The 26,789-nt window shown below is 42.3% G+C and overlaps 2 protein-coding genes across 4 annotated transcripts in view; one reads left to right on the top strand and one right to left on the bottom strand.

Moving 5' to 3' along the window:
- Positions 1 to 26,789, top strand: part of LOC127526518 (uncharacterized) — a 499,994-nt gene that overhangs the window by 395,679 nt on the left and 77,526 nt on the right. The window lies entirely within an intron of this gene.
- The window catches only part of LOC114645667 (1-aminocyclopropane-1-carboxylate synthase-like protein 1), a 201,453-nt gene that overhangs the window by 70,942 nt on the left and 103,722 nt on the right, over positions 1 to 26,789 (bottom strand). For all 3 annotated transcript variants that reach the window (XM_028793495.2, XM_028793494.2, XM_051923617.1), the window contains exons 9-12: positions 23,373 to 23,473; positions 22,989 to 23,078; positions 16,652 to 16,697; positions 6,997 to 7,138 (exon numbers count right to left, since the gene is read on the bottom strand). In XM_028793495.2, the coding sequence (XP_028649328.1) occupies positions 6,997 to 7,138; positions 16,652 to 16,697; positions 22,989 to 23,078; positions 23,373 to 23,473 (379 nt within the window). The remainder of the gene's footprint in view (positions 1 to 6,996; positions 7,139 to 16,651; positions 16,698 to 22,988; positions 23,079 to 23,372; positions 23,474 to 26,789) is intronic.

Raw genomic sequence — 26,789 nt, forward strand, 5'->3', positions numbered from 1 at the left:
AGCATCCACAGGATGCACCACACAAAACAGCTGAACTGATTGTAAAGTGTTCTCAAGTAATTTTAATGAAGACAAGATATGTCCATTGTGAGGTCAGAAATACTTCAGAGTAAAAGAGTAACAGGGATTGTGGAAGAGAGGCGAAGAAGAGAGAGCAGGCGGGGTGGAGAGGGTGGAGAAGAGTGTCAAGAGTAATTTGTGACAGACGGATATCAGCAAGAGTGAAAGGGAAGGTCTACAGGATGGTAGTGAGACCAGCTATGTTATATGGGTTGGACACGGTGGCACTGACCAGAAAGCAGGAGACAGAACTGGAGGTGGCAGAGTTAAAGATGTTAAGATTTGCACTGGGTGTGACGAGGATGGACAGGATTAGAAATGAGGACATTAGAGGGTCAGCTCAGGTTGGACGGTTGGGAGACAAAGTCAGAGAGGCGAGATTGTGTTGGTTTGGACATGTGCAGAGGAGAGATGCTGAGTATATATGAGAGAAGGGTTCTAAGGAGAGCGCTGCCAGGGAAGAGGAGAAGAGGAAGGCCTAAGAGAAGGTTTATGGCTGTGGTGAGAGAGGACATGAAGGTGGTAGGTGGGTGTAATTAGAATAGAAGTATAATTTGTCACAGTGCTCTGGGCAAATATTTTAAATCTACTTTTCCTTTCTACTCACATGTACAGCTAACACAAAGCCAGATTTGGCACACAGGAGTTTACCATATTAGAACTGCTAGGTAAGTGTTTTAAGACAAGACAAGTTAAAGACAACTGTGAAATGGGCAACGTGTACTATTTCTGTGTGTCAGAGTCAGCATGACATTGGATCTTCTTTTCCTTTTTTGGAATGGCAGGATTTACCTAAGTGGGGGCCTGTACATGGAGAAAGCGTATAAAGCCTTGGAACACTGCCTGGCACACCCTTGAAGCCAATGGACAGATGGGAGATAACATCATCCGATCAGGAAAATCCTTCCAACGCAGCGACGAAAATGGCAGATTGTATACATCGGGCACCCACTTCGGTGACGGTCTTGTCATGGCTTTCTCATCTGTTATGCCGCGTAAACCATCATTAAAGAAAGGAAAGTTATTTCTCCTATGTGATTTCTTACCGCTGTATCACTAAGGGAGGGGTATCACCTTTTTACATTATATCTGTATAGTTTTGGGTTACGTAACATGCCACAATCACAAAAGAACTTATTCCAATAAGCGAGCTAGCGCCCCCTGCTGAATTTAGTATGACAGAACAAGATGACAAGGACAGGGAGATATGGAACCCCTAACGGGAACAGCCGAATGAAGAAGAAGAAGAAGAAAGGAGTGTGGTCAAAAATACTGCATATCTATAATTTGTACTTTTTGACGTCCTTTGGTTTTAATTTGAAAATTTTTGCATTTTACACAGTATTGTCAACTGTTCTGAGAAACATGCCTACTTACAGTGGATTCAGAAAGCATTCAGACACCTTCACTGCTTTCACATTGCCTTATGCTAAAATCTTTTGAATTCATTTTTACTGTCATCCAGCAACACTTCATACCCCAGAATGACAAAGCAAACACAGATTTGTAGCAAATTTGACAAAAATACAAAACAGAAATATTACATTTAAACAAGCTATGACACTTGAAGTATGGCTCAGGAACATCTCATTCTATTGATCATCACTGAGATGTTCCTAACCACAGTCCTCCTGTGGTTAATAAAGACACACACCTGTCTATAGGAGGTCCACAGTTAATCCACCTGAAGATAAGCATTCTCAGGCCCGGCCAGTATTTTAAAAAAGAATTGCAAATATTTCTACAATTCAGTTGTCACTTTGTCATTCTCGGGTATTGGTGTTGCATGATGTGGGAAAAAATTAATGAAATGATTTTAGCACAAGATACCACCTGCACTTCAGAAGAAGTCATCCACTTAAAGCTAAGCTTGTTCATTCCCAGCCAGTACTTGGATGGGGTACCAGCTAGGAAAAGCTTGGGTTGCTTCTGGAAGAGGTGTTGTTGAAGCCAGCAGGGGGTGCTTACCCTGTGGTCTGAATGTGATCCCAGTACAGTGAATGGGACACTGTGCACAAAATTGCACCGTCCTTTGGATGTGATGTAAAACCAAGGTCCTGACTCTAATTGGCTAGCTCTCTCACCTTCTTCATCACTTAATAGCTAATGTGTGGTTAATGAACTGGTGGAATAATGGCTGCCGTCACATTATCTAGGCAGGTGCTACACACAGTTTCCTCACAGGTCCTGTGGTGGCGCAGTGGTAGTGCAGCTGCTTTGCAGTAAGGAGACACTGGAAGATTGTGTGGGTTCGCTTCCCAGTTCCTCCCTGTGTGGATAGCGCTTTGAGTACTGAGAAAAGCGCTATATAAATGTAATGAATTATTAATTATTATTATTATTATTATTATTATTAGTGGTGGTTGAAGTGTCTTCCAACTCTCTATGCAAAGCACTTTGAGTGTCTTGAAAAGCACTACATAAGTTTAATGTCGTCTTCTTCTTCTTTAGCAAAACAACAAGCCATGAAGCTGAAGGAACTGCTGGCAGAGCTCATGAGACAGGATTGTGCGGAGATGCAGACACAGGGAGGTCAGGTCAGGTTGGGGAACATGCACTGGTACGGCACGTTGCCGCACCCACCACACGACAAAACAGCTCAGGATCCTGGTTGGCAACCCCCCCAGGCAGACACGCAGTCCAGTCCCACCCTCTGGAAATGACCCTCTGTCTGCCGCAGCCAGGTGTTAGATGGGCGTCCCCTTGGCCTGGTCCAGCCACTTGGGTCCTCAACAATGAAGGTCCCACAAGCTGGATCACCCTCGGGGAATCGCGCCACATGGCTGTAGTGCCGTAACTGACGCTCCCTCACATTGCAGGTCATGTGCCTCATTCAGGACTCCGTGAGCAACACAAAGCCAAACCAGTGGAACCCAAGGATTATCTGAAGAGACACAGTACTGAAGGAGTCCAGTCTTTATCTCAGGTCACTGGATAGCATGCATGTCTCGCAACCACATAGCAAAACAGGAAGCACCAGGACTCTAAAGACTTGGACCTTCGTCCTTTTGCAGAGATATCAGGAGCGCCACACACCCCTTTCCAGTGACCTCATGACCCCCCATGCTCTCCCAATCCATCTCCTGACTTCATAGGAAGAGTCATCAGAGACATGAATGTCACTGCCGAGGTAAGTAAACCTCTCGACGAGGTCGACACTCTCACCGCAGACAGACACACTGCTGATGGCTGTGCCCAAGAGGTCATTAAAGGCCTAGATGTTGGTTTTTATTAGGACACTCGCAAGCCCAAACACTCAGACTCCTCCCTCATAGCCTCCATTGACTCGGGGGATTGATACGGGGAGCGCTATACGTATAAGTGATCTCTGTCAGTGTATTACTCATAGCAGTAGAGTGTTGTACCGTGTTAGCCATAGATTGATACAAGAGACAGTAGGGTGAAATGACACCTTTTATTGGCTAAGTAAATAGATTACAAATGCACCTTGCCTGATGAAGGGGCCTTAGTTGCCTCGAAAGCTTGCATTTGTAATCTATTTAGTTAGCCAATAAAAGGTGTCATTTCAACCTGCTTTTTCCAGTGTATTACTCAGACATGCATGATTTATATATTCAGAAACATTTATTTTAATACACTAAATGCATTTTTCAAACTTCATAATAAAAATTTATTTGAGTTATGTCATAGTTGGTACATGCAACATGTTTTGTGCACACTATCTTCACGATAACGTGTCTGAGTCTAACAAGTTAGATCTTACACAATTCTTTGTAACTGAATGTTACATTTTCCATTTGAACCTCACAGTGTTGAGACGCTAATCGTTGAGGGATGTTCAGAAGGTTGTGGTTCTACATGTGTAAATTATTTTTGAGAAAGATAAACGTTATGTGAAAAATGGCTAATAAGGAAAAACTAACTGAAAGTGAAATGTTCTCCTCTTTGACGCCAACACTGATTTTTTCATTCCTATTTTAGATACCTGCTATCCTCTGTTTACATCTGTTACCCACAAACATGCTCGTTTTTGACACTAGAGCCCAGAAGATAATTTACAGGATGACTCACAGGTGCCGTCCATCTTTAGATCGTCTACTACGAGTTAGCAGTCAGTGTGTTAAGCAGTTTTTATTCCATTCAGTCTCTAAATTAGTTTGTAGTTTCAGCTTTTCACTACCCTCTCGGCCTAGTTAGGTCCCTGTCACACTACTACGTTTCCAGCAATTTCCAACCCTAGCATAATCTTAGTTAGCTATGGACAGTCACTGTGCTCCTGTGGCACAAAAGTTTTCTTTTGTGAATCCGGAAACTTGGACGCTGCCTTCATGGTAAATACTATAGTGGTGACTATGATTGTCAAAAAGTATCAAGATATGGGTCAATATCGATTGGAACATTCTTAAGATCACCTCAATGCACATTTTTCATGGTATCGATGCTGCAGCCTACATTATGAATGCACTTTTGGTTCACTCTGGACTGAACCTTGTAGGCTTCCAGTGCAGCCTCATCTCCACCCACTCACAGGTGATAATGAGAGCAGCGTCGGCGCCTTCACCAGCACGCCTACCTGACAGATGGAAGTGGCAGTAATGTCTGGAAATACTTTGGCTTTGTGCCAAATGGGGACAAGATACATGCAAGTCAGTATGCAAGATTAACTAACGCACAATTTCACCTAAAGGGGTGTCAGTCATGTTCTTCAGAGGACCACCTCGCAGGTTCGGTTGAGGTATGTAATAACCTGCTGTGCTGAGAGGGGGTGTTGCCGCTCCAGTTCTCATATCCTTCTTTTCCCACAGTGCCGAGAAGCCGTCTGGTCCAGCCACCATAAGATCCAATAAGGCGGCATCATTACTGGCCAGAGCAACACGCCAGATGGAACTCAGCTAGAGAGACTGCATTTATTGTCTTGTTTTGAAGGGACAAATGCCTACCAAGCATTATTTTTGCTCTCCTTTGTTTGTCTTTGCTGTCTCCAGAGAATCAAAGGGACAACCTGTTTGGTGCCCTAAGATTTCCTCATCGACTTCAGAGCTTTCATTCCCACACTGCCACAGGGGCTAACACGACCAAACATTTTAAAGGCTTGTGGACAGTCACTGCATTTCTGTGATCTTGGAGAGTGACATTAGTGACATCTGACATTAGTGTTGTCAGAGTCGCCACAATAAAATCAAACAGTTGCTTAGATTTGCTTGCTTGTCATGGAAGTGGGTTCTCTTGCGTTTGTGAGAGAGTTGACAATCTAGGAGACCTCAGACAGATGTACAATGTATAACATTTAGACACATGGAAAGATGGGAGGCATCTGTAAACAGACTTGTCTGTCCAGATCTTTTGTGTTTGTTGCTAAACAATAGATTGGGAAAAAAAAACATGAGGTTGAGGATGACTTCACCAGAACAGCAACATGTCATGGAAGCACAATAGCGTGCCATGAAAATATGCTCACAATACCATGAACATTTAAAACTGTGCTGAAAAGTCATGAGAGAGTCATCTATCAAGCCAACCCCTGTGTGTTCTAGCCATGTAAAGTGTTATCCTCAAAAACCAACTGCTGCCGTTAGGTATAACACGCTTTCCATCTCAAAGTCAGGTCTTTCTTGGCCATAATCAGTAGCCTCATGAATTAGTTTTTGCTTTTTCCAGCAGTGTGGCATAGTAAGTAAGACACTGGACATTAGTCTGCAAGGTTTGGTTCCTGATTTACTGTGTGACCATGAACTAGCCATTTAACCCGTCTGTGGACAGTTACTGCACTATTGTGGCACTTCTTTTGTGAATCCAGAAACTTGGATGCTGCAGACATAGCTGTCTGTATTCTAATGGCTAATCAATGTGCAATATTGTACCACAATCATGTAAGATACATTGCATAAATGCATTATCAAAATTTATATATAGATATACTAGGGGGCTTACCCCCATCTTGCTTTGCTCACCAAACCCTTCTGGCCTGAGCTACACGCCAGCCACTGCACGTCTCTGCCGCTCGTGTTGGGGGCTGAATGCACCCCAAGGAGATGCGGTCACTCCTCCAAAACCCCATCTTAAACGGTGATTCAATGGCAAACAAATACAGTTTTTTTTTTTACCTCCTCTTTGCTCAATCAGCTGCTGGCTTGCTGCTGCTGTGCCATGTGATCTGCATCTCACGCGACACTTCAAACATTTAAAAGCCTGTACAGCAGCTGTCCTACTCTTTGTCTTTTATTTCCGGCGCAGGGCGTGGTTAAATCTCTTGGCATAAACTCTTGTCTCGCAGGATGCAAGTTCTTGATATTTTAGTTTATAATTTAAAAACGGAATAAGAATCTGAAAATCTAACAACATCACATTAAAGTTTGATAAATTCTGAAAAGAATGATACCAAACATATATATGTAGGTTTTAACATAAGTCCGATTTAAAATGTGACAAAAAATATGACATAAAAACGTCACATAAAATCGTTGCACAAAATCATTGCACTTTTAGGCTTAGGATTTTATATATATATATATAAATATATATATACTATCTGTGTAAGCCCATGCTGTAAAAAGCCCGGGCACCTAGAAACCATGGATTCTGGCACTTCAATCAATCCATTGAATCGGTTGTGTATCAGTGGCTAAGCAAGGTTCTCTTTCCTTGGCGGTTTCATTTTGCCGATGAGTTCGCCTCCGTTTTCTGTCAGCTGCTAAGCCAGTTTCTCTCTCCTTGGAGGTTTTGTTTTGCCGAAGTACTTACCTCGCTTGTGTATTAGCGGCTAAGTGAGTTTCCCTGTTCTCTATGGTTTCCTTTGACGAAGAGTTGCTTTCTTTAAGCTCCATGCTGTAGCCTCGCACTTCCGGGCTGGACAGAGAGACACACACATGCACTTCCACACATAGATGTTTATATATAAGATAGATATATACAGACGTAATAAAGAAGGCAGATTCAAAACCTATTTAAAACATTGGCATGAGAGCACTCAGTCACCTCTGTCACGAAGCAGTTGAGCCACTTGGTACTGTGTAGTCCCGGGAACTCCATGAAAACTTGCCAACTCTCCAATGGCGCTGATGACATCTTGATTCTCTGTGTAGAGACAGCTGACACGCATACCCGATGCCACAAAATCCTAGAGGACAGCAGGTGCAAAGAACTGTTAACACTATCATTCTTAAAAATATATATTAACCCAATATACACATACTTTGTGAGGTTTTATATTTAATCTCATTTAATACTGACATTAAAGCATAAGTTACAACCCCAATTCCAAAAAAGTTGGGACAGAATGGAAAATGCCAATAAAAACAAAAGGGAGTGATTCAACACTACAACATATTATTATATTACAACATATTATTATATTATTAGTTTCCCTTTGTAAATTAAATTTTCATGTCAAATCTGATGACTGCAACACACTCAAGAAACGTTGGGCCAGTTGAGTGTTTCCCACTGTGTCATGTCACCATTATTTTTTTAATGACACTTATTAAGTGTTTGGGTACAGAAGTATATTTACATATTGTTTAATCGATTGATCGACTGATTGATTGGCTATTATTTTTCCTTGTTGTTATGATCTAAATATCCCCTTGGAATTAATAAAGTTTATCTAATCTAATCTAATATTGCTCCAAAAATAAAGGGAGCACATACTCATCCCAGTTTAACACCAAGTCAGTGAAGCTGCGTGTACGTCTGTCTGTCCAGTGACAAGGCACAACTGACTTTGGATCAACTTCACCTTCTTTGGTGCAAATGAAAGTGACAACAGGTGACCTAGAGAGGCCACAGCAAGACACCCCAAAAAAGGTACTGGTTTTGTAGCCATCTCCATCCTGACTGATTCTTCTCTAGTTTTGCATTTTGTTAGTGTTCTTGTCACTTTTGGTAGTATGAGGTGGTGCCTGCAGCCGATTCAGTTTACACAGGTGGTCCATTTCTTCCAAGATGGTGCATCCATATGTGCCATCACAAGAAGGTTTGCTGCATCTCCCAGCGCAGTCTCATAAGCGTGGAAGAGATACCAGGAGACAGGCCGTTACATGAGGAGAGCTGGACAGGGCCATAGAAGGGCATCGACCAGGCTGCAGGACCAGTATGTGCTCCTTTATGCAAGAAAGAACAAGAGGAGCACTGCCAGAGACCCACATAATGACCTGCAGCTGGCTACTGGGGTGGATGTTTCTGACCAAACTGTCACAAAAAGACTCCATAAGGGTGGCATGAATGTCCTCTAGTTTGACCTGTGCTCACAGCCCATCACCATGCAGAAAATGCCACAAATTGGCAGCTCTGCCATTGGCACCCTGTTCTCTTCATAGATGACAGCAGGTTCACACTGAGCACATGTGACAGATGTGAAAGAGTCTGGAGATGCCATGGTGAATGTTAGGCAGCCTGCAAAATCATCATCCAGCATGACCAGTTTGGCGGTGGGTCAGTGATGGTTTAGGGAGACATATCCTTGGAGGGTCACACAGACCTCCATGTACTAGGCAACACTACCCTGAATACTTTTAGGTACCAGGATGAAATCTACAGAGCCACTGTCAGACCGTATACAGGTACAGTGAGGCATGGGTTCCTCCTAATATTCAGGACAATGCCTGGCCTCATGTGGCCAGAGTGTGTAGGCAGTTCCTGGATGATGAAGGCATTGATGCCATTGATTGGCCTGCACATTCCCCAGACCTGAATCCAATTGAGAACCTCTGGGATGTTATGTGTTGGAGCATTGGACACCACCAAGTAGCACCACAGATCATCCAAGTAGGCTCGTTGATGCAGGTCTGAGAGGAGATCCCTCAGGACACCATCTGCCTTCTCATCAGGAGCAGGCCCAGACGTTGTCAGGAGTGCATACAGACACGTGGGGGCCACACACAATACTGAGTCACATTACGAGTTGGCTTGAAGAAATTCACACAAGTTGGATCAGCTGGGGATTTCAATTTTTGACTTTGATTTTCAGTGTGACTTTGAATTCAGCCCTTGATAGGTTAGTGATTTTGGTTTCCATTGACCGTTATTACATAATTTTTCCTCAACGAATTACACATTTTACTCAGTAAAGATTTTCTACTTGAGTATTTCATTTATCGAGATCCAATGTGTGATTTAAGTGTTCCCTTAATTTTTTGAACAGTGTATATATATAAATATATATATATACAGTATATACAGTACATATATATATATTTATGTTGTCACGCACAAGCGCATAGGGAGCAGCTTAAAGACCCGACAAACAGCGCGAAATCTCATGTCTGGGGACAACTGCAGTGTACTAACCTTTCGCTCTTTGTTCCTTCAGGAAAGACGAAAATACACCGCCGTGAGTTCACCCGAGCACGGCAAACAACAACACAAGCCACTTCCGGGTTCCTTCCTTCCCTCTGTTCCCCATCTGATGACTTCACCACTACCCATCTATCACAGCGGCTCCTTCCCAGCATTCCGTATCAACTTCCGTTCCCACCCCATAAATTGTCCGCATGTCATTGTTTTGGTTGTCTGCGTTATATGTACAAAACTGACCACATTTACAGAGAGAGAGAACCTCACAGTATATGGGGACGGATTCCACAAACCTTTATAATCTCTTTTGTCTCTTCATTTTACAATATATTGTATATAATATATAATAATATAATAGTGGTGGCTCTGAGGCTAAGGAGATGCGCTGGTATCCCGAAGGTTGCCGGTTCGAATCCCCGTCACTGCCAAAAGGCCACTGCTCTGCTGGGCCCTTGAGCAAGGCCCTTAACCTGTAATTGCTCCAGGGGCGCTGTACAATGGCTGACCCTGCGCTCTGACCCCAAGGGGTATGCGAAAACTACCAAATTCCTAATACAAGAAATTGTAGAAGGCGAAATAAAGAACAAAAAAAAAAAATATATATATATATATATATATACTGTATATATACACTATATACACTAGCTGTCCCCCATGGCTCCACCCGTGTAGTAGTGAAACAGGACAGTGAGGAGGGCCCCATCCAGATCTCTACTCCTGACGTCATGCTTCCCCCTCCCCTCGGTCCGTAGCCTTTGTCTCAGATTAGCACGAACATATCGCTCCTGCAAGCAAACTATGATTCGTAGCGTGATGAGAGAAGTCGCAAAATCAACTGGAATATTCAAGCAGATTCTAGAAAAAGAAAACCCGATCTAAATCTGTTAAGTAGTTCTCTTGTTCCCTAACTAAGCGGAGGTATGGTACACCCCAAGACTGGCTTGTGAGTAAGGAGGGCACCCCCCCCCCCCCCCCCCCCCCACCTTTCCTCGGCCCGCTGCATTTCTCTTAGATTCGCACAAATAAATCAGTGCTGCAACCGAACTTAAATACTGAGCACGATGAGAGAAGTCGCAAAATCAACCAGAATATTCAACCAAATTCTAGAAAAAAACCAGAACTAAATCTGTTAAGTAGTGCTCTCGTGAAAAGCGGACAGACTGACAAACAGACAGACTTGGATTTTATATATAGAGAAATGTATACTAGCCTCTGTACCTGTCAAAAACTGGTAATAGAATAATTAAAAAATATCGCCTATCTCTTGCCCTACATGTACCAGTGCCTTTCCTCTGTGCCAGTGTGTGTGAACGTCTCTTAACCGGCACTCCCTCTCTCAAGCATTTTCCAGTAAAGCCAACTTATCAGATTTATTTTTGAGGCACCTTTCTCACCTCCTTTCCGGTTTAATACTTGCTGTCTTTGAAGGTGATTCTCTATGCGTTCTTCCTATGCCATTACTCCTCCTTGTGTGTCTTACACTCTCACTTCCTCTTTCATCATGTCACCAAAGCCAATCAGATTGCTTAGACACACTGACCTTAGTGTTTTATTATAAGATAATATAGATAGATAGAATTTGCTGATGACACAATGGTAGTGGGTCTCATTTCAAATGTCGGCGAGACTAAATACAGAGAGAAAATCACAGCCATGGCCCACTAGTGCCAGTAAAAGTGTCTCTTCATTAATTTAGCCAAGACTAAAGAGGTACGAGAGGTCCTCAGAAATCAAGGAGGCATACACTCCACTATCACCATCAATGGGAATACCGAAGAGAGAGAAAGCCGCTTTAAGTTCCTCAGTGTGCATATCACCAAAGACCTCACGTGGATTATTCATACCCAGAAAGTGGTGAGGGAGGCTCAACAACGCCTTTATCATCTCTGGTCACTGAATAGGTCTGGCACAACCTCATGGACTCTTCAGATCATGTTACTTCTGCACCATTGAAAGCATCCTAACCGTCTGGTATGGGAACTGCACTGCCATGAACTGCAAAGCCTAGCAGAGGACAGAGCAATCATTGATGGAGATGTTCCCAATTTACAAGACATTTATGTAAGGTGATGTGTAAGGAAAGCCAGGAAAATCATCAATGCCCCAGTCATCCAAGTCATGAGCTGCTCTCACTATTACCTTCATGCTGATGAGAGCGTAGCATCAGGTCCTGGACCAGCAGGCTTCAGAACAGCTTCTTCTATCAAGCTGTTAGGATGCTGAACTCTGCACAGTGACTGGTGCCAACCCTTAACAACATCCTGTCTCTTAACACACACACGTCCATGCTGTCTAAGCCACATTAACCCTAATAAAGCAGCTGGTCCTGATGGTGTTCCTGGATGGGTCCTGAAGCAGTGGGCGAAACACCTGACAACAGAGTTCATCAGCCTGTTTAACATCTCTCTAAAACTGGTCTCTGTCCTCACTTGCCTCACGTCTGCTACAATCGTACAGTGGTGAGGTCCCTGAGCGATTATCGCCCCCTATTGTTATGAAGTGCTTTGAGCGACTTGTCCTCTGACACATTAAGAGCAACATCCCCACCTCCCTAGACCAAAACCAGTTCGCTTATAGGGCAAACATGTCAACTGAAGACGCTGTCTCACTTACCCTTCTGTTTGCGACTGAGCAGGTTATTAATATTATTCACTGTTAACATTCAAGGGCAATATGCTGTACTTTATTTTAAGATGCTAAATTCGACCTGTTTGAGTGTACAGAATTGTATTAAAATTGAGGCATTTCCCATCTTGTACATGAATGCTGTCCTGGGCCTCTTGCACTGCCTGTAATTGGAAAATGGGGTAATAGTGACATCTATTGGTGGGTTTAATAAATAGCATTTTAAGTTTAAAGAACGGAAAATTTGAGGTTTAGATAGATAGATAAATAGAGTGAAAGGTACTATATAATAGATAGATAGATAGATAGATAGATAGATAGATAGATAGATAGATAGATAGATAGATAGATAGATAGATAGATAGATAGAGTGAAAGGTACTATATAATAGATAGATAAATAGACATGTGAAAGGCACTATATAATAGATAGATAGATAGATAGATAGATAGATAGATAGATAGATAGATAGATAGATAGATAGATAGATAGATAGATAGATAGATAGAGTGAAAGGTACTATATAATAGATAGATAGATAGATAGATAGATAGATAGATAGATAGATAGATAGATAGATAGATAGATAGATAGATAGAGTGAAAGGCACTATATAATAGATAGATAGATAGATAGATAGATAGATAGATAGATAGATAGATAGATAGATAGATAGATAGATAGATAGATAGATAGATAGATAGATAGAGTGAAAGGCACTATATAATAGATAGATAGATAGATAGATAGATAGATAGATAGATAGATAGATAGATAGATAGATAGATAGATAGATAGATAGATACTTTATTAATCCGCTGTGGCAACCCCTAACCGGAGCAGCCAAAAGAAGAAGAAGAATACACATTGACCCAAGTGTTCAAATCCTTTATTCAGCCCATCACTGAAGCCCCCTTTGTCAACCTGGAGTCTCCTTGGGTCTGACGCAACAAGCTTCACACACCTGGATTTGGGGATTTTTCTGCCATTCTTCTCTGCCAATCCTCTCTAGCTCTTGTCAGATTGGATGGAGACCGTCAGTGGACATCTGTTGGCAGGTCTCTCCAGAGTTATTCAATTTGGGCCATTCAAGGACCTTCATTGAGTTGTCCCTAAGCCACGCCTGTGTTGCCTTTGCTTTGTATTTAGGGTCATTGTCCTGATGGAAGGTGAACCATCAGCCTAGTCTGAGGTCAAAAGTGCTCTACTCTAGAGCAGGTTATCATTAAGGATATCTCTGGACTTTGCTCTGTTCAGCTTTCCCTCTACCCATTCTAGTCTCCCAGTCCCCAAGCCCACAGCTTGATGCTGCCACCACCACACTTCACCACTTGAATGGTACAGCATGAGTGATGAGTGGTGTCTGGTTTCTTTCTGACGTGCTCTGTAGTTTAAGGTGTTGTACCGTGTTAGCCATTATGAATGCAATGAGAAGTTATGCAAAATGACACCTTTTATTGACTAACTCAGGGGTGTCCAACTCCGGTCCTGGTGGGCCACAATGGCTGCACGCTTTCATTCTAACCATCTACTAAATTAGTGAGCCGTTTTTGCTGCTGTTACTTGTTTTGCCTTGAGAGAGCAGACGGTCCTACTCTTAGTGCAGAGGTGCAGGATCGCCAGTGACCCTAATCGTCGCCGGGAGCTGCTGATTGCTGCAGCTGTGCCACGTCCCTGGTTTTATAAAGCACGCACGAATGCTAGACCAGGAGAGGAAAAAAAGAAATAAGGTCAATTGGGAAGAAAGAGAGATGGAGTGAAAACGAAAAGAGGTTAAAAGATAAAGAGAGAGAGAGAAGGCATCAGCAACGGAGAGAGGATGTGAGTGAACAAGACAGAGAGAAGGCAGACAGCCGGGAGGAAGTCCCTAGGGGAGCGTGTCAACAGCGCTCAGAGGCTGATGGCCACTCCAGCTGAGTGACCTGGGAGCCTAAGTAGCTGAAAAGCTGCACAGTTGTAGGGACTCACCGGAGAGATGTGCCGCGGCTGCGGGGGGGAGGGGGGTGAGAGGCAGAGAAAGGCATCCTGTGGGTAGTGCCACGGACCAGAGGGGTGGGAGTCGGCGACTTTGGAGTAGTGCCCTGCTGGGGCCACAGACAAGCCTAGGAGCAGCGCTGAAGGTGGGCTGAACTGCTGGATAGGCACCTCCATGGCTGCAAGAGTGGGTATTGGGTGAAGTCAAGGAGACGTCAGTTTTTAAGGACAGTGTCCTACCGTCTTTTAACCCTTAAAGTGCCACATACTTTGGGGGGGGGGGGTGTGACAATGTGGGTTCTACTCCATGCTCCCATCTAGGCTTCTGAGGAGCTCTCAGACCCGACACCGTTGGTAATGTCACCGATGAGCTAGACAGCGAAGACATCAACAACAAAACAAGGGGATGGTGCAAAAAGTGCAGAGTGCTTTCATTAAAATCAACAAAACCAAAAACAGTGTCCAAATAAATAATGCAGTGTCTCAAATAGTTCTTAAATAAATAATCCATTAAAACAGGTGAAAAGGTGGAGGTTAAAATCCAATAAATGCATCATTTTAAAACAAGGCTAAAAACAATGGCTGGAGGCAGTCTTTTCTTAAAAATTTGGTGCTTACTTCTTTCTACCAGCGGCTCCCCTGCTTCTCCCATACGGGCCCCGCAACAGGGGAGTCGCCCTACCAGCAAATGCAGCTCCCTTCAGTTCTGCTCCGATAGCCTTCTGATCCCCGGCTATGTAAGGCTCCAGCCAGACCGAGACTTGCGTTCCCTCCCCAGCAGCCAGGGCGCTCACGCTGGGGCTCAACGGTCCCAAAGCCTCCTCGACTGCCGCTTCCTTCAACGGCCAGTCGACTCCTCTGCCGGTCACTCCAGCTTCTTCAAACTACTCAGCTGGAGCGACCGCTTCAATCTGTTACCGCCGAGAGTTGGCCAAACACTCCTTCGGGGTTCACCTACCAGCTGCATTACTGTCAATAAACCTGCCCTCGCTCTCACTCTCACGCACCGGCTTTCTCATCCCTGCTGCTTTTTTTCACTTCTAACCTCCATTTTTCTCCATCTGTAAGCCTCGTGCTTCTACTATATATTACGGGGACGTGGATCAAAGCGTGGGGATTAGCAGCTCCCGGCTTCAATCACGGCTACGCCCGGGAACCGCTCCGGCCACACTACCACACCCCCTCTTTAAGCCGCGAGTGCGGCGATTATCTATTTAAAAAACTGGCCTTTTCAATCTGAGCTGTGAACCCGCTATACCACATAGTTTCCTGCCATGTTTTAACCCTTAAACTGCCACATGCTTTTGGAGGGGGGTGGTTAATGCACCCCCTGGATGCCAGATACCGTTTTGCTGTACTTTTTAAGGAAACATCACAATTCACCAAGAAAAAGTGAAATTTTAACGGAACACATATTTTCTTCAAGCAAAGAGCATCACAATTACTGCAACGCTGATCATCTTACACACTGCCAATGAACTGCAAAAACTATTAAAAAAAACAACTGCAACAATCTCTTATTATATGTACAAGGTGCAAGTGATGCCATTGATGAAATTCAGTAAACCACCGAGCCGACTGCGCTTGAACTGGCTGCACGCAAGAACACAGGGGCCAACGCTGATGCCAACAGGCTTGTCTAGTGCAGCGGCTGAATCCCAGGGACAGAGACGCTGATTTGCTAGGGGGCGCCAGTGGTCATGAGCTGGTGGCTCAACAAATGTACGGCACGGACTGATCAGGTCCAACGTGCTGGCTAATTGCACTGGGACCTGGCTATAGCCAGTTCCGGCAGTTTAAGGGTTAACCTCGTTTAAATGGATTATTTATTTGATCGTTCTAACATCCATATAGACACCTTCTTTTAATTAGATTATTTATTTATGAATTTTGTATTGCACTTTTTGGAACACTGTTTAATTTTTTTAATACAAGCACTAGAGTGCTTTTTCACCTTCCCCTTGCTTTGTGTGTGTTTGTCCTCATTTGCTGGCTCATCTCAGTAGTAGCAAGGAGACGACTCACACCATCACAAATCTACCCTTAACAAGTTTAAAACCGTGTCCCTGTGTTCTTGTTGCAGAATTTATCTCCATATATATATATATAAAAAAATGAATTTAATTAAATTTAATTAAATTAATTTAAAAAAAAATCCAACGCCTGTCTGTCTGTATGTCTGTTCACTTTTTTCTATAATTTGCTTGAACATTCCGGTTGATTTTGTGACTTCTCTCATCACGCTACGAATCATAGTTCACTTGCAGGAATGATATATTCGCATTGATCCGAGAGAGAGGCTGCGGGCCGAGGGGATGGGGAAGCGTGACGTCAGGAGTGGGGAGCCGGGCAGGGCCCCCTTCACTCACACGCCAGCCTCCGTTTGAGTAGATCTACCTCTGCGTTTTGGAGTGTACCTTGCCTCCACTTAGCTAGTGACACCTGTTTGTTTATTGATTTTTAACGTCTTGTCCTGTTTCACTACTACACGGACGGAGCCGCAGGGGACAGCTAGTATAAAATAAAAAAAACAATTGGGGCCCACTGCCTGATTCCTTGTGTCACTTTACACACGTCACTCATGCCCCCCCCTTAATCTCAGTTTCCCTTAAACTGTAAAGGTTTCACTCCTTCCGTCTCCCATGTAGCTCATTTGTTCTTATTTAATGATCCCATCACAGGCTAACTTGTCCCCTCTGCCCACAGAACAGCCGGCGTAGAGGTGTCTCAATTACTGTACCTTACTTATTCCCCACATCACATGTGTCCTTTGTGGGTCAGGAAGCCTGCAAAAAAAAATTCAAAAATTTCAGATTAATCCTTGAACTTGGCACATTTCAAGCATTTCTATAACTAGTCATGTTATTTAGGCAAATTAGGTTATTGATTGCTGACAAGAGCAGAGTTTTCACCTTCTATAGAACAAAAGTATGGAACACGTTTGTGACCACAGGTTCAACAAACAGAACAAAATAAAGAAAACTCATTCAACGCATTGAAAATAACCAGAGGCAGTCATTAGAAAACATAGATGGAATCTTATTTGTCCCCAGGGAGAAATTTGGCATTGGTGGCTGTGGCACCCGAGGGGCTCCTTTAATGAAAGTTAAGGATTGCGCATTCCAGAGAGTGAGGGGCACCATTTATGTAAGTGAAGTGATGTGTGCTCCGTAACTTTCCAATTCATTTTCCAGAGTGGCTCACCATTTTGGTAGTTCGAGGGGCTTGTGCTACGGACTCTGAGGGGGACTCTCCCAATTCCCCTCCTCCTGCAAATCCAAAACGTTTAATAATACTGAAAGTGTGTTATGGATACTGAGGGGCGCCGTTTATGTATCTCAGGCGGCACATGCTCACTCCCCATCATCCATGCTATGGACAACCTGGGGTGTGTGTCTTCCCATGCCTGTGACTCCATATGGGCTTCAAATGGCACTCAAGATAACATAATAAGTACAGCAGTATTCTCCAAGACAACAATGAAATTCAGCTTTTCATTTTTCATCTGATATAGTCTAAGCTTCCACTGCTGTGCCGATGATACACAACTTTATATAAGTGTTGATGCAACTGCAACATCGTCACCTGTTACACTGATTGATTGCATTCGATGACAGATCATTTTTTATGACTTAATCCTGATAAAACAGAAATCTTATTAGTTGGTACCAAATCTGTCCTCTCTACCCTTCGTGGGCTAAAAATTGACATCGATGGGATCCTGGTTGTACCCTCAGCATCAGTCCATAATTTGAGTGTCATCTTTGATCACCAACCACCAACCACACCTTAGCTCAAAAGTACCAACAGCTTTTCTTCAACTCCACAACATCGCTCATCTTCATTCTTTCCTCAGTGTGAAGGATACTGAAACACTCATTCATGCTTTCATCATCACTTCCTGTCTGGACGATTGCAATGCATTGTTTTATAGCTTCCCGACTAAATATATCAGTAGATCACAGTATGTCCAGAATTCTGCTGCTCGTCTACTTTCACACACTAAAAAATCTGCTCAGATCACTCCTGTCCTCTATGATTTGCTTTGGTCACCTGTAACGGTCATCTGGAATATCTGTGCGTCACTGTGAGTTTGTACCTTTTCCCATTCCTGTTATTAGTGGAATGGCTTAATTTATAAGGCCGGCCACCTGGCTTGGAGGGCCAATAGACTGTATGGGGAGGAGCCAACAGACAGTACAGGGAGGAGCTAACAGTATGTAGTATGTTGCGGTGGTGTAGTAGGAAAGTAGTGTTGGTCACTCGCGCAACAGATTATTTTTTTTCTTTTTCCTTTGCTGCCACTCTAGGGGGGCAGCACATATTATAATCGTGCCGGTTCTAAGAGCAGTACACACCAGTCTTTTCAAGATTCAAATATAAAAGTCTTCTTCTCACCTTTAAAGCCATTCATGGTTTAGCCCCTCATTATCTGTCGGAGCTACTGCTTCCTTACACTCCTGCTTGTGCATTAAGGTCATCGGACGCTAACTTACTCACTGTACCTAAATACAGGTTAGTAACAATGGGTGGCAGAACGTTCAGTGTGATGGCCCATAAAATTTGGAAGCATTTTAAGATGGAAAATCTTTTATCAGTGGCACCTCTGCAAGAGAACCACCTCTTTCAACCTTCGCAAGTATATCCAGTTTTTAATACCTGGAAAAGTTTTGGGATTAAAATGCTCAGAGATCTTTATATAGACAACATATTTACATCTTTTGAACAATTACGTTCAAAATTTAACCTCCCAGCTACACATTTCTTGTACTATCTTCAAATTAGAAATTTTGTTAAACAGAAATTGCCCGATTTCCCCCACCTTGCACCCTCGACAATGCTGGAAAAAATACTGCTCAATTCCGAGGAAACAAACACTATTTCCGCAATATATAAAATCTTATTAGAGTCCCTACCTTTCAAAGACCCAAGAGGACATTGGGAAGAAGATCTCTTAATCAATATATCAGAAAAGGAGTGGAAGGTAGCAAAGCAGAGAATTCACTCGAGTTCTATATGCGCAAAGCATAGAATTATTCAACTAAAAATTATATATCGAGCTCATCTGTCTCGCTTAAAACTGTCCAAAATGTTTCCAGGCCAGGATCCAACCTGCGAACGCTGCAACCAAGCTCCTGCCTCACTGGGTCACATGTTCTGGGCCTGCACCAAACTAACATCATTTTGGACAAAAATTTTTAAGTGCCTCTCAGACAGCCTTAGTATCACAATCCCTCCTAACCCACTAACAGATGTGTTCGGTGTTCTTCCAGATGGACTTGAATTGGAGAAGGACAAGCTAACGGTGATTGCATTCACTACACTTTTGGCACGCAGACTTATTCTGTTAAATTGGAAGAATCCTAATTCTCCTCTTATAAGTCAGTGGGAAACCGATGTTTTATATTATTTGAAATTGGAAAAAATCAAATTTTCAGTTAGAGGATCTGTACAAAATTTTTTCAAAACATGGCAGGATTTAATCAATATTATTTTAGAATAAGAGAAATAACTATTATTGCATTTAACTCCCTTCTCCATCTCTTATTTATATAGATAATTACTTCTCCCCTTCTTGTGTTTAATGTTGCCTTATTAAAAAGCTTAAAGCAATTTTCCTTTAGCTAAGCTCTCCTTCTCAGGGGTGGGGTTTGATTTGTCTTCAAATTTGCTGGGTTATAAATTGATCTATTTGTATGGAATGATTACAATGAAAATTAATAAAATAAAAATATTAAAAAAATAAAAAAAAAGAATTCTGCACACAACACCCCATAATGACAACATGAAAAAAGTTAATTTGAGGTTTTTGCAAATTTATTAAAAATAAAAAAACTGAGAAATCCCATGTCCATAAGTATTCACAGCCTTTGCTCAATACTTTGTCGATGCACCTTTGGCAGCAATTACAGTCTCATGTCTTTTTGAATATGTTGCCACAAGCTTGGCACACCTATCCTTGGCCAGTTTTGCCCATTCCTCTTTGCAGCACCTCTCAAGCTCCATCAGGTTGGGTGGGAAGTGTCGGTGCACAGCCATTTTAAGATCTCTCCAGAGATGTTCAATCGCATTCAAGTCTGGGCTCTGACTGGACCACTCAAGGACATTCACAGAGTTGTCCTGAAGCCACTCCTTTGATATCTTGGCTGTGTGCTTAGGGTCGTTGTCCTGCTGAAAGATGAACCGTCGCCCCAGTCTGAGGTCAAGAGCGCTCTGGAGCAGGTTTTCATCCAGGATGTCTCTGTACATTGCTGCAGTCATCTTTCCCTTTATCCTGACTAGTCTCCCAGTCCCTGCCGCTGAAAAACATTCCCACAGCCTGATGCTGCCACCACCATGCTTCACTGTAGGGATGGTATTGGCCTGGTGATGAGCGGTGCCTGGTTTTCTCCAAACGTGACACCTGGCATTCACACCAAAGAGTTCAATCTTTGTCTCATCAGACCAGAGAATTTTCTTTCTCATGGTCTGAGAGTCCTTCAGGTGCCCTTTGGCAAACTCTAGGCAGGCTGCCATGTGCCTTTTACTAAGGAGTGGCTTCCATCTGGCCACTCTACCATACAGGCCTGATTGGTGGATTGCTGCAGAGATGGTTGTCCTTCTGGAAGGTTCTCCTCTCTCCACAGAGGACCTCTGGAGCTCTGACAGAGTGACCACTTCTGGCCACAAAATTTTCCAGCTGGCATTTAAAGTTTCACTCTTCATCTCCTTTATGGCCTTTTGAATATTTAGGAGACACGATACAATTGTGTAGTCATGCCAGTACGCCTTTACCAAGAAGTCTTCATCCAAGTCCATAGCTTCAAAGAGGTTTTGCAGGGCGTTTCGGGTGTAGAGCACCTTAAAAGCTCGAATAACGCCTTCGGCAGCAAGAAGTCTATCTGGACGCCATCATACGACAGATCGACAGCATGGCCTCCAGCATTGTCCATGATCAGATAAAGCTTAACCTCCGGGATAAAGCACTGGTGGAACCACCAGTCATGAGGAGTTTCATGATCCAGGCCTTGGGGTTGTGCATCCAGTACACAGGCAACACATTCTTATTCTTGTTTTTTAGGGCCCTTTGGTTTTTTGACTTATAAATAAGCCCTGGCTTTATCATAAAGACCGCAGCATTCCCACACATAATCAAAGTTACTCTATCTTTTTGGGCCTTAAAACCAGGGGCTTTGGCTTCGTCCTTCATAATAAAAGTGCGTTTCCAAAATAAGCCCATCTAATCCATATTGAACACTTGTTCAGGCTTATAGCCCCCTTCAAAGATGATGGATTTGAACATGTGCTTGTACTCCTCGGCTCCGGCTTTATCCTCAGAGGCAGCTTCTCCATGTAGAGAAACGCTCTTGAGTCCATAGCATTTCTGAAATTTGTCAAACCAGATCTTGCTGGCACAGAATGGGGTGGGTCTGGTGGGAGAAGCACTCGACGGTCCTGCTTCTGAGTCGTCATCCTCATCTTCATTCTCTTCACCGTCGTGAACGTTCCTGATTTCTGCAAAACTATCATAGAGTTTCTTGGCCTTCGTCCGGATGGTGTTGGTATCCAGTGAGATATTCTTCTTCCTGTAGTCATTGATCCACAGGGCCAATGCAGACTCCATCCTCACAATGACCTTATTGTGGGAAGTGACCACCCTCTTTGCAGTCTTGTTAAAAGTCATTGTTGCCGTAGACCTAATATTCTTCTCGTCTTTCTTTATATAGCGAACCGCAGATTCGTTGATCCCGTAATGACAGCCTACAGCCGCGTAGCTTTTACCTTTCTTTAACATGTCGAGAAGTTCCACCTTTTCCTTGATGGTAAGCATCTTCCTCTGGCGCTTGGGTTCACTGCCAGAAGCCTTAGAAGGCACAGAATGTTTGGGTGACATTGTAGGGCTTGAAATAAATTAAATCTTTTATGAAAATTTCACAAAAGCACAACACCACAGAGCAACACTACGCGCATCGATCAGACATCAATGTGAAGTGGACAAGGCGAGATGCTGAATGCATGGCCACAGCGCGAGAGAGCAAACAGACTGATGCTACGGTCACTGAGCCAATGAGTGCTCAATGCTCTGGTTGGTTGCCTCCCATCCATCAGCCAATAGCAGAATCCCGCGATATAGAGAAAAATCCGTGATACAAAATTAGGTACACATTCTAGGGCCCTTTTTTATATGTATTTAAAAAACCCGCGATACAGTGAAGCCGCAATAGGTGAACTGCGATATGGCGAGGGACGACTGTATATACAAAAGTCTAATCATACTCATTGTTGTTATGTACGTTGAAATACATTATAGTTGATACTTGCTATTATTCATATATTAGTCTATTATTGTTCTTGTCATTTATTATTACAATTATAATTACAGTCGACTGCCTTATCCACGGGTTTGGCATTCACAGTTTTGACCTACAGTGGTTTGAGATTATAAAAAAAAAAAATCCAGAATATTCTTGAAAAAGAACATTTGAAATACCCACTTGTACTGCTGCCCACTAAAATTGCACAAGAAGCAATATGTGTGGACTGATGCTGCTGAGGTATGGTGTCCCCAAGCCCAGCTGATCCTCAGTTCCGCTGTCAGCCCTTGTGTTCGTTTTGTGTGCACAATCGTCTTTAGGCTTTTATATAAGCCCTGAGCATCCATGGGATCTGCATATACCTGCAGATAAGGTGTGGTGATCCATATAGTGATTGCTCAATGTGAATATTTTCTCATTTGTTTACAGATACCTCACTTATACATACAGTAAGCATTCACCTCATCCATCTAATAATAATAATAACCTAACATCTAACCAACATCCTGAATATAATGCAATACCTGGATTTCGGAGTGGCTTGGATTTGTATTTTCAATAAAATGTATAAAGGACTCCCCTCACCTTCAGAACTTTTCTTACTAGACAGCCCGTAGTGACTGCAAATTCAATCAAGAACTGCAACTGAGGTCTCCCTGAGGTCACAAGTTTGATCTTAACTGTCCAAGACCTCCTCAACAGGGAGCAAAAGATGGCATCTGTCCATGAGGTTTGTGTTTAAAGTCTCACACCCTTTTAATAATGAAGAATAGTTACACTTACTTCTTGAAGCTGAGAACACTTTGAAAAGTTGTACGCTCATCAAACACGGAAAGCATGTAAATCTCGTCAATGATAGCGTGGAGCTCATGTCTGCAATGACAGCAGAAGTGCAAAGCTCGGTCACAGTTTTCACAATTTATCGATTGGCTGATGGATTGATTGATTGATGTAATCCTAAAATTATGAATTACTAATACTGAAAATGAAAATGGGAAAATACTCATTGCAAAAAATTGTGGTAGTTCTATAAATTAACTGAAAGATAACATTTCCTATTTGCAAAAGAAAAGATTCAGCTTTGAGGACAAGTGTGTGCCCATTGTGCAAAAAACAATGTGAACAGATTCTAAAAGGATTTAGTGCATGACCAAACTGTTCATTTACCTTTTGGCAAATTCTAAGAACTGCATCATCTCGGTGGAAGTGTAGACGTCACCCAGAGGATTGTGGGGGTTTATCAAGATGATGGCTTTGACACGAGCGCCCTGCAGAGAAATAAAGACTAGTTACAACCAGGCGTGACGCCAGTATAGGGGCCCTGGTAGGCCTACTTTTCTCATTGGCCCACCCTGTTTAGTAGCATACGAGGGGGCACCCAAAAATTTCCATAATTGTTAAAAACAAAAAAAGTTGTTATATAACTTACAGCAATTCCATTTCAGTCGCCATCAAAATAATTTTTTCTTTTATAGCCCAAAATCTCTCTAGGAATGCCTCAATGGGCTTTAACAGGCCTTGTTTTTTGACAGCCTTGACTCTTGTCAGCATGTGCATCTGTGGATCAGCCTGAGGTAAGTAATACCACACTGGCTCGAGAGGGGGCACTCACACTAACCTTACCAAAAAGACGGCCTGTGAGGGCAACTGACTCCGCCCCTTCAGTTTCCTTGCCTATAAAGCCTGCAGAGGTGTTCAATTTGGAACAGACTGCACTACAGGACGGAGCTCCTTTTATCCTGACAGAAAGCACCCATTCACTTAGCCTGACAGTTTTCTTATTTTGCTTTTTGTTATTCAGTGTACTGGCATGCATAGCGGTCCTTTTCACTGTTTTTTGTTTTGGATTAAATTAAAAGGGAACAACCAGGTTGGCACCCAAATATTTATTTGTGGGAGTTGCAATACTTCACTCTTTAAGGAGATAAGAAAAAACTTCTCAAAATATAACGTGGAAGGACAATTCAGAGAGAGACCCCCTTCCAGGTAGGTTGAACGTGCAATGGGTGTAAAGAAATGAGGTAAATACAACACACAAAACAGAACACAAATAATCCTCTTCACAGAGCCAGATAACCAATCTATCATGGCCACCTCAGGAATACAACACAACAGAATAAACGGCTTTGTTCTTGCATAGGACTACTCACCGATCTCAGGCCGGAACACAGCCACAACTCTGAATGCAAAATACAAGAACAGATGATACCACTCACTAAATACACAACTACCACATATAAGGATAAAGATTTGTTCCAATACATCAAAAACAAAGTAGAAACAAATTAACATAAATGTTGAATTTGGAAGCCTTTGTGTCTGATTTAGCTATACTGTAGATTATGATTCTGTGGTGTTTATGAGGGACACCTAAATGTACAAAATGATGTGTGAACTGACACTTTTAACAATTGTTTTACTTACAGGTAGTCTTACTCCGTCTCACGGGCAAACAACAGTTTTTACCAGGCCAGCTCCGTATGCTGTGACTTATTCATCTCTATCTCAGTTAATTATCTGCAGTTGTTTCAACTACGTTCAATTACATCTGTCTTACAATTACAGGAAAAAGGCAATTGACCTTGTCACAAGAATAAAGGTGATCAGTAGTATTAGGGAGGAAAAAAAGCAAAACGGCATCTGCATGTGACTTTCAGTGATCCCAATGTAACTGGTGTTTCCCAGTACTCCTGTGCTCTGGCTTTGAATCTGGTTAACCTCAAAGCTTCTGTGTTGTGACTTACGATGTGTCACTTCATGCGAACCGCCATACAGGGGTAATGAAGCCACACTGAACTCCTTTATCTGTTAATGTTTATTATTAACAGGCTGAAATGTTAAAACAGAAAACATACGAGCTCTGCCGGTTCAAATACTCCTCTCGCAGTTAACACAATGAACATGGGAGATGCTCATAGTGATGACGTAATGTAACATAGACAAAGAAAGGATTCGTGAAGCTATTCGAGGTTCGGCATCCATGTGAGCAACAGTAATAACGAAACAAAATTAAAAAAATAAATAAATAATTTACCCAAAAAAGATCTACACAATGTGCCATGAATGATGATAAAAAAGATATAAAACAAACAATATGACTTGAATATGTATAACATATAACATGCTCCATCATTATACACAGAAGTTCAATATGGTGTCCCGAAGGGCTGAGTATTGGGACCTTTACTATTTTCACTTTACATGCTTCCATTGGTATTTCTCATTAGAAAAAATGATATTAATCTTCACTTGCATGTAGATGACACCCAGTTAAACCTTTCTTTTAGACCAAATGACCTTTCTCCGATGTTGTCCTTAATTAAATTAGGAGTGGATAGATGAGAGCTGCTTGTCTTTGAACTCAGATAAAACAGAAATGTTATTTATTGAGGAGAATAATGCTAATCGCTACAACATTCTGTTACTGTTTAACTCAGCTGGAATAGCTATAAGTTTTACTGAATCAGCCCACAATCTAGGTGTTATCTTTGACACTAACATGTTATTTTAAGCGCACATTAAAAAATTATCCAAAGTATGTTTTTTTCCATCTTAAAAATTTTGGAAAATGAAAATATTTTCAAATGTTCATGACACTGAGAAATCAATTCATGCATTTATTTTTAGCAGGATTGACTACTGAAATGCTGCTATTCAAATCAATCTTTATACAGCTTTCTGTTAATCCAAAATTCTGCTGCAAGAATTATTACAAGGACAAGAAATACAAACACATAACCCCAATTCTTTAATCCTTACACTGGCTCTCAATTAAGTTTAGGGCAGATTTCAAAATCCTCCTTTTAACATATAAAGCCTTAAATGGATGAGATCCTGCTTACTTAACTGAATTTATCAATACCTACACACCAGAGCACATATTAAGGTCTCAAGATGTTGGTCTGCTTATAATTCCAAGGATTAATGAAATAGCAGCGGGAGGTCAGGCTTTTAGTTACAGGGTCCCGAAGTTGTAGAATGATCTGCCTGCTACAACTATAAGAGGTACCCCTTCAGTCTCAGCTTTTAAATCAGGCTAAAGACTCACAACTTCAGTTTAGAATACCCTGACTAGAGTTGCTGATTAGCTGTGCAGACTGCATCTCTGTTTGTTACTCATTTGAACAGAAATACTGTATAACTCATATAATATTTATAAACTGTTGCTATCCCCTCTCTATTCTGTTTCTCTTCTTGGTATCTGGTTGTGGCATTTGGTGCTACTGCTCTATTGCCAAGATGTAAAAGTCATCTCAGATGCTGGGACCATTAGAATCATTGGATGTAAAGATTCTCTCATCAGACTGGGAAGCCAACACTGAATGACCAGGAGGGCACTAGATGGCTAGTTGGCCGAGGTCCCCAGGGCTCCAGCTGTGTCTGACTTTGTCTTTGACTTTCTCTTTTACTGTTTTCATCTCCTCCAATGCTAACTGGTCATAGTTTAACAATTAACTAATGGACAGGTAGTGTTAGTTTCCATTCATGATAACCAGTTTCTTCTGTGTGTTTTATCAAATCTGTATTTATATGTACTAATTCTGTATTTAGTTATTAGTATAATCTTTTATACCAGAGAATCTG

Source organism: Erpetoichthys calabaricus, chromosome 2 (assembly GCF_900747795.2).
Source record: "Erpetoichthys calabaricus chromosome 2, fErpCal1.3, whole genome shotgun sequence".
NCBI classification, from domain to species: Eukaryota; Metazoa; Chordata; class Cladistia; order Polypteriformes; family Polypteridae; genus Erpetoichthys; species Erpetoichthys calabaricus.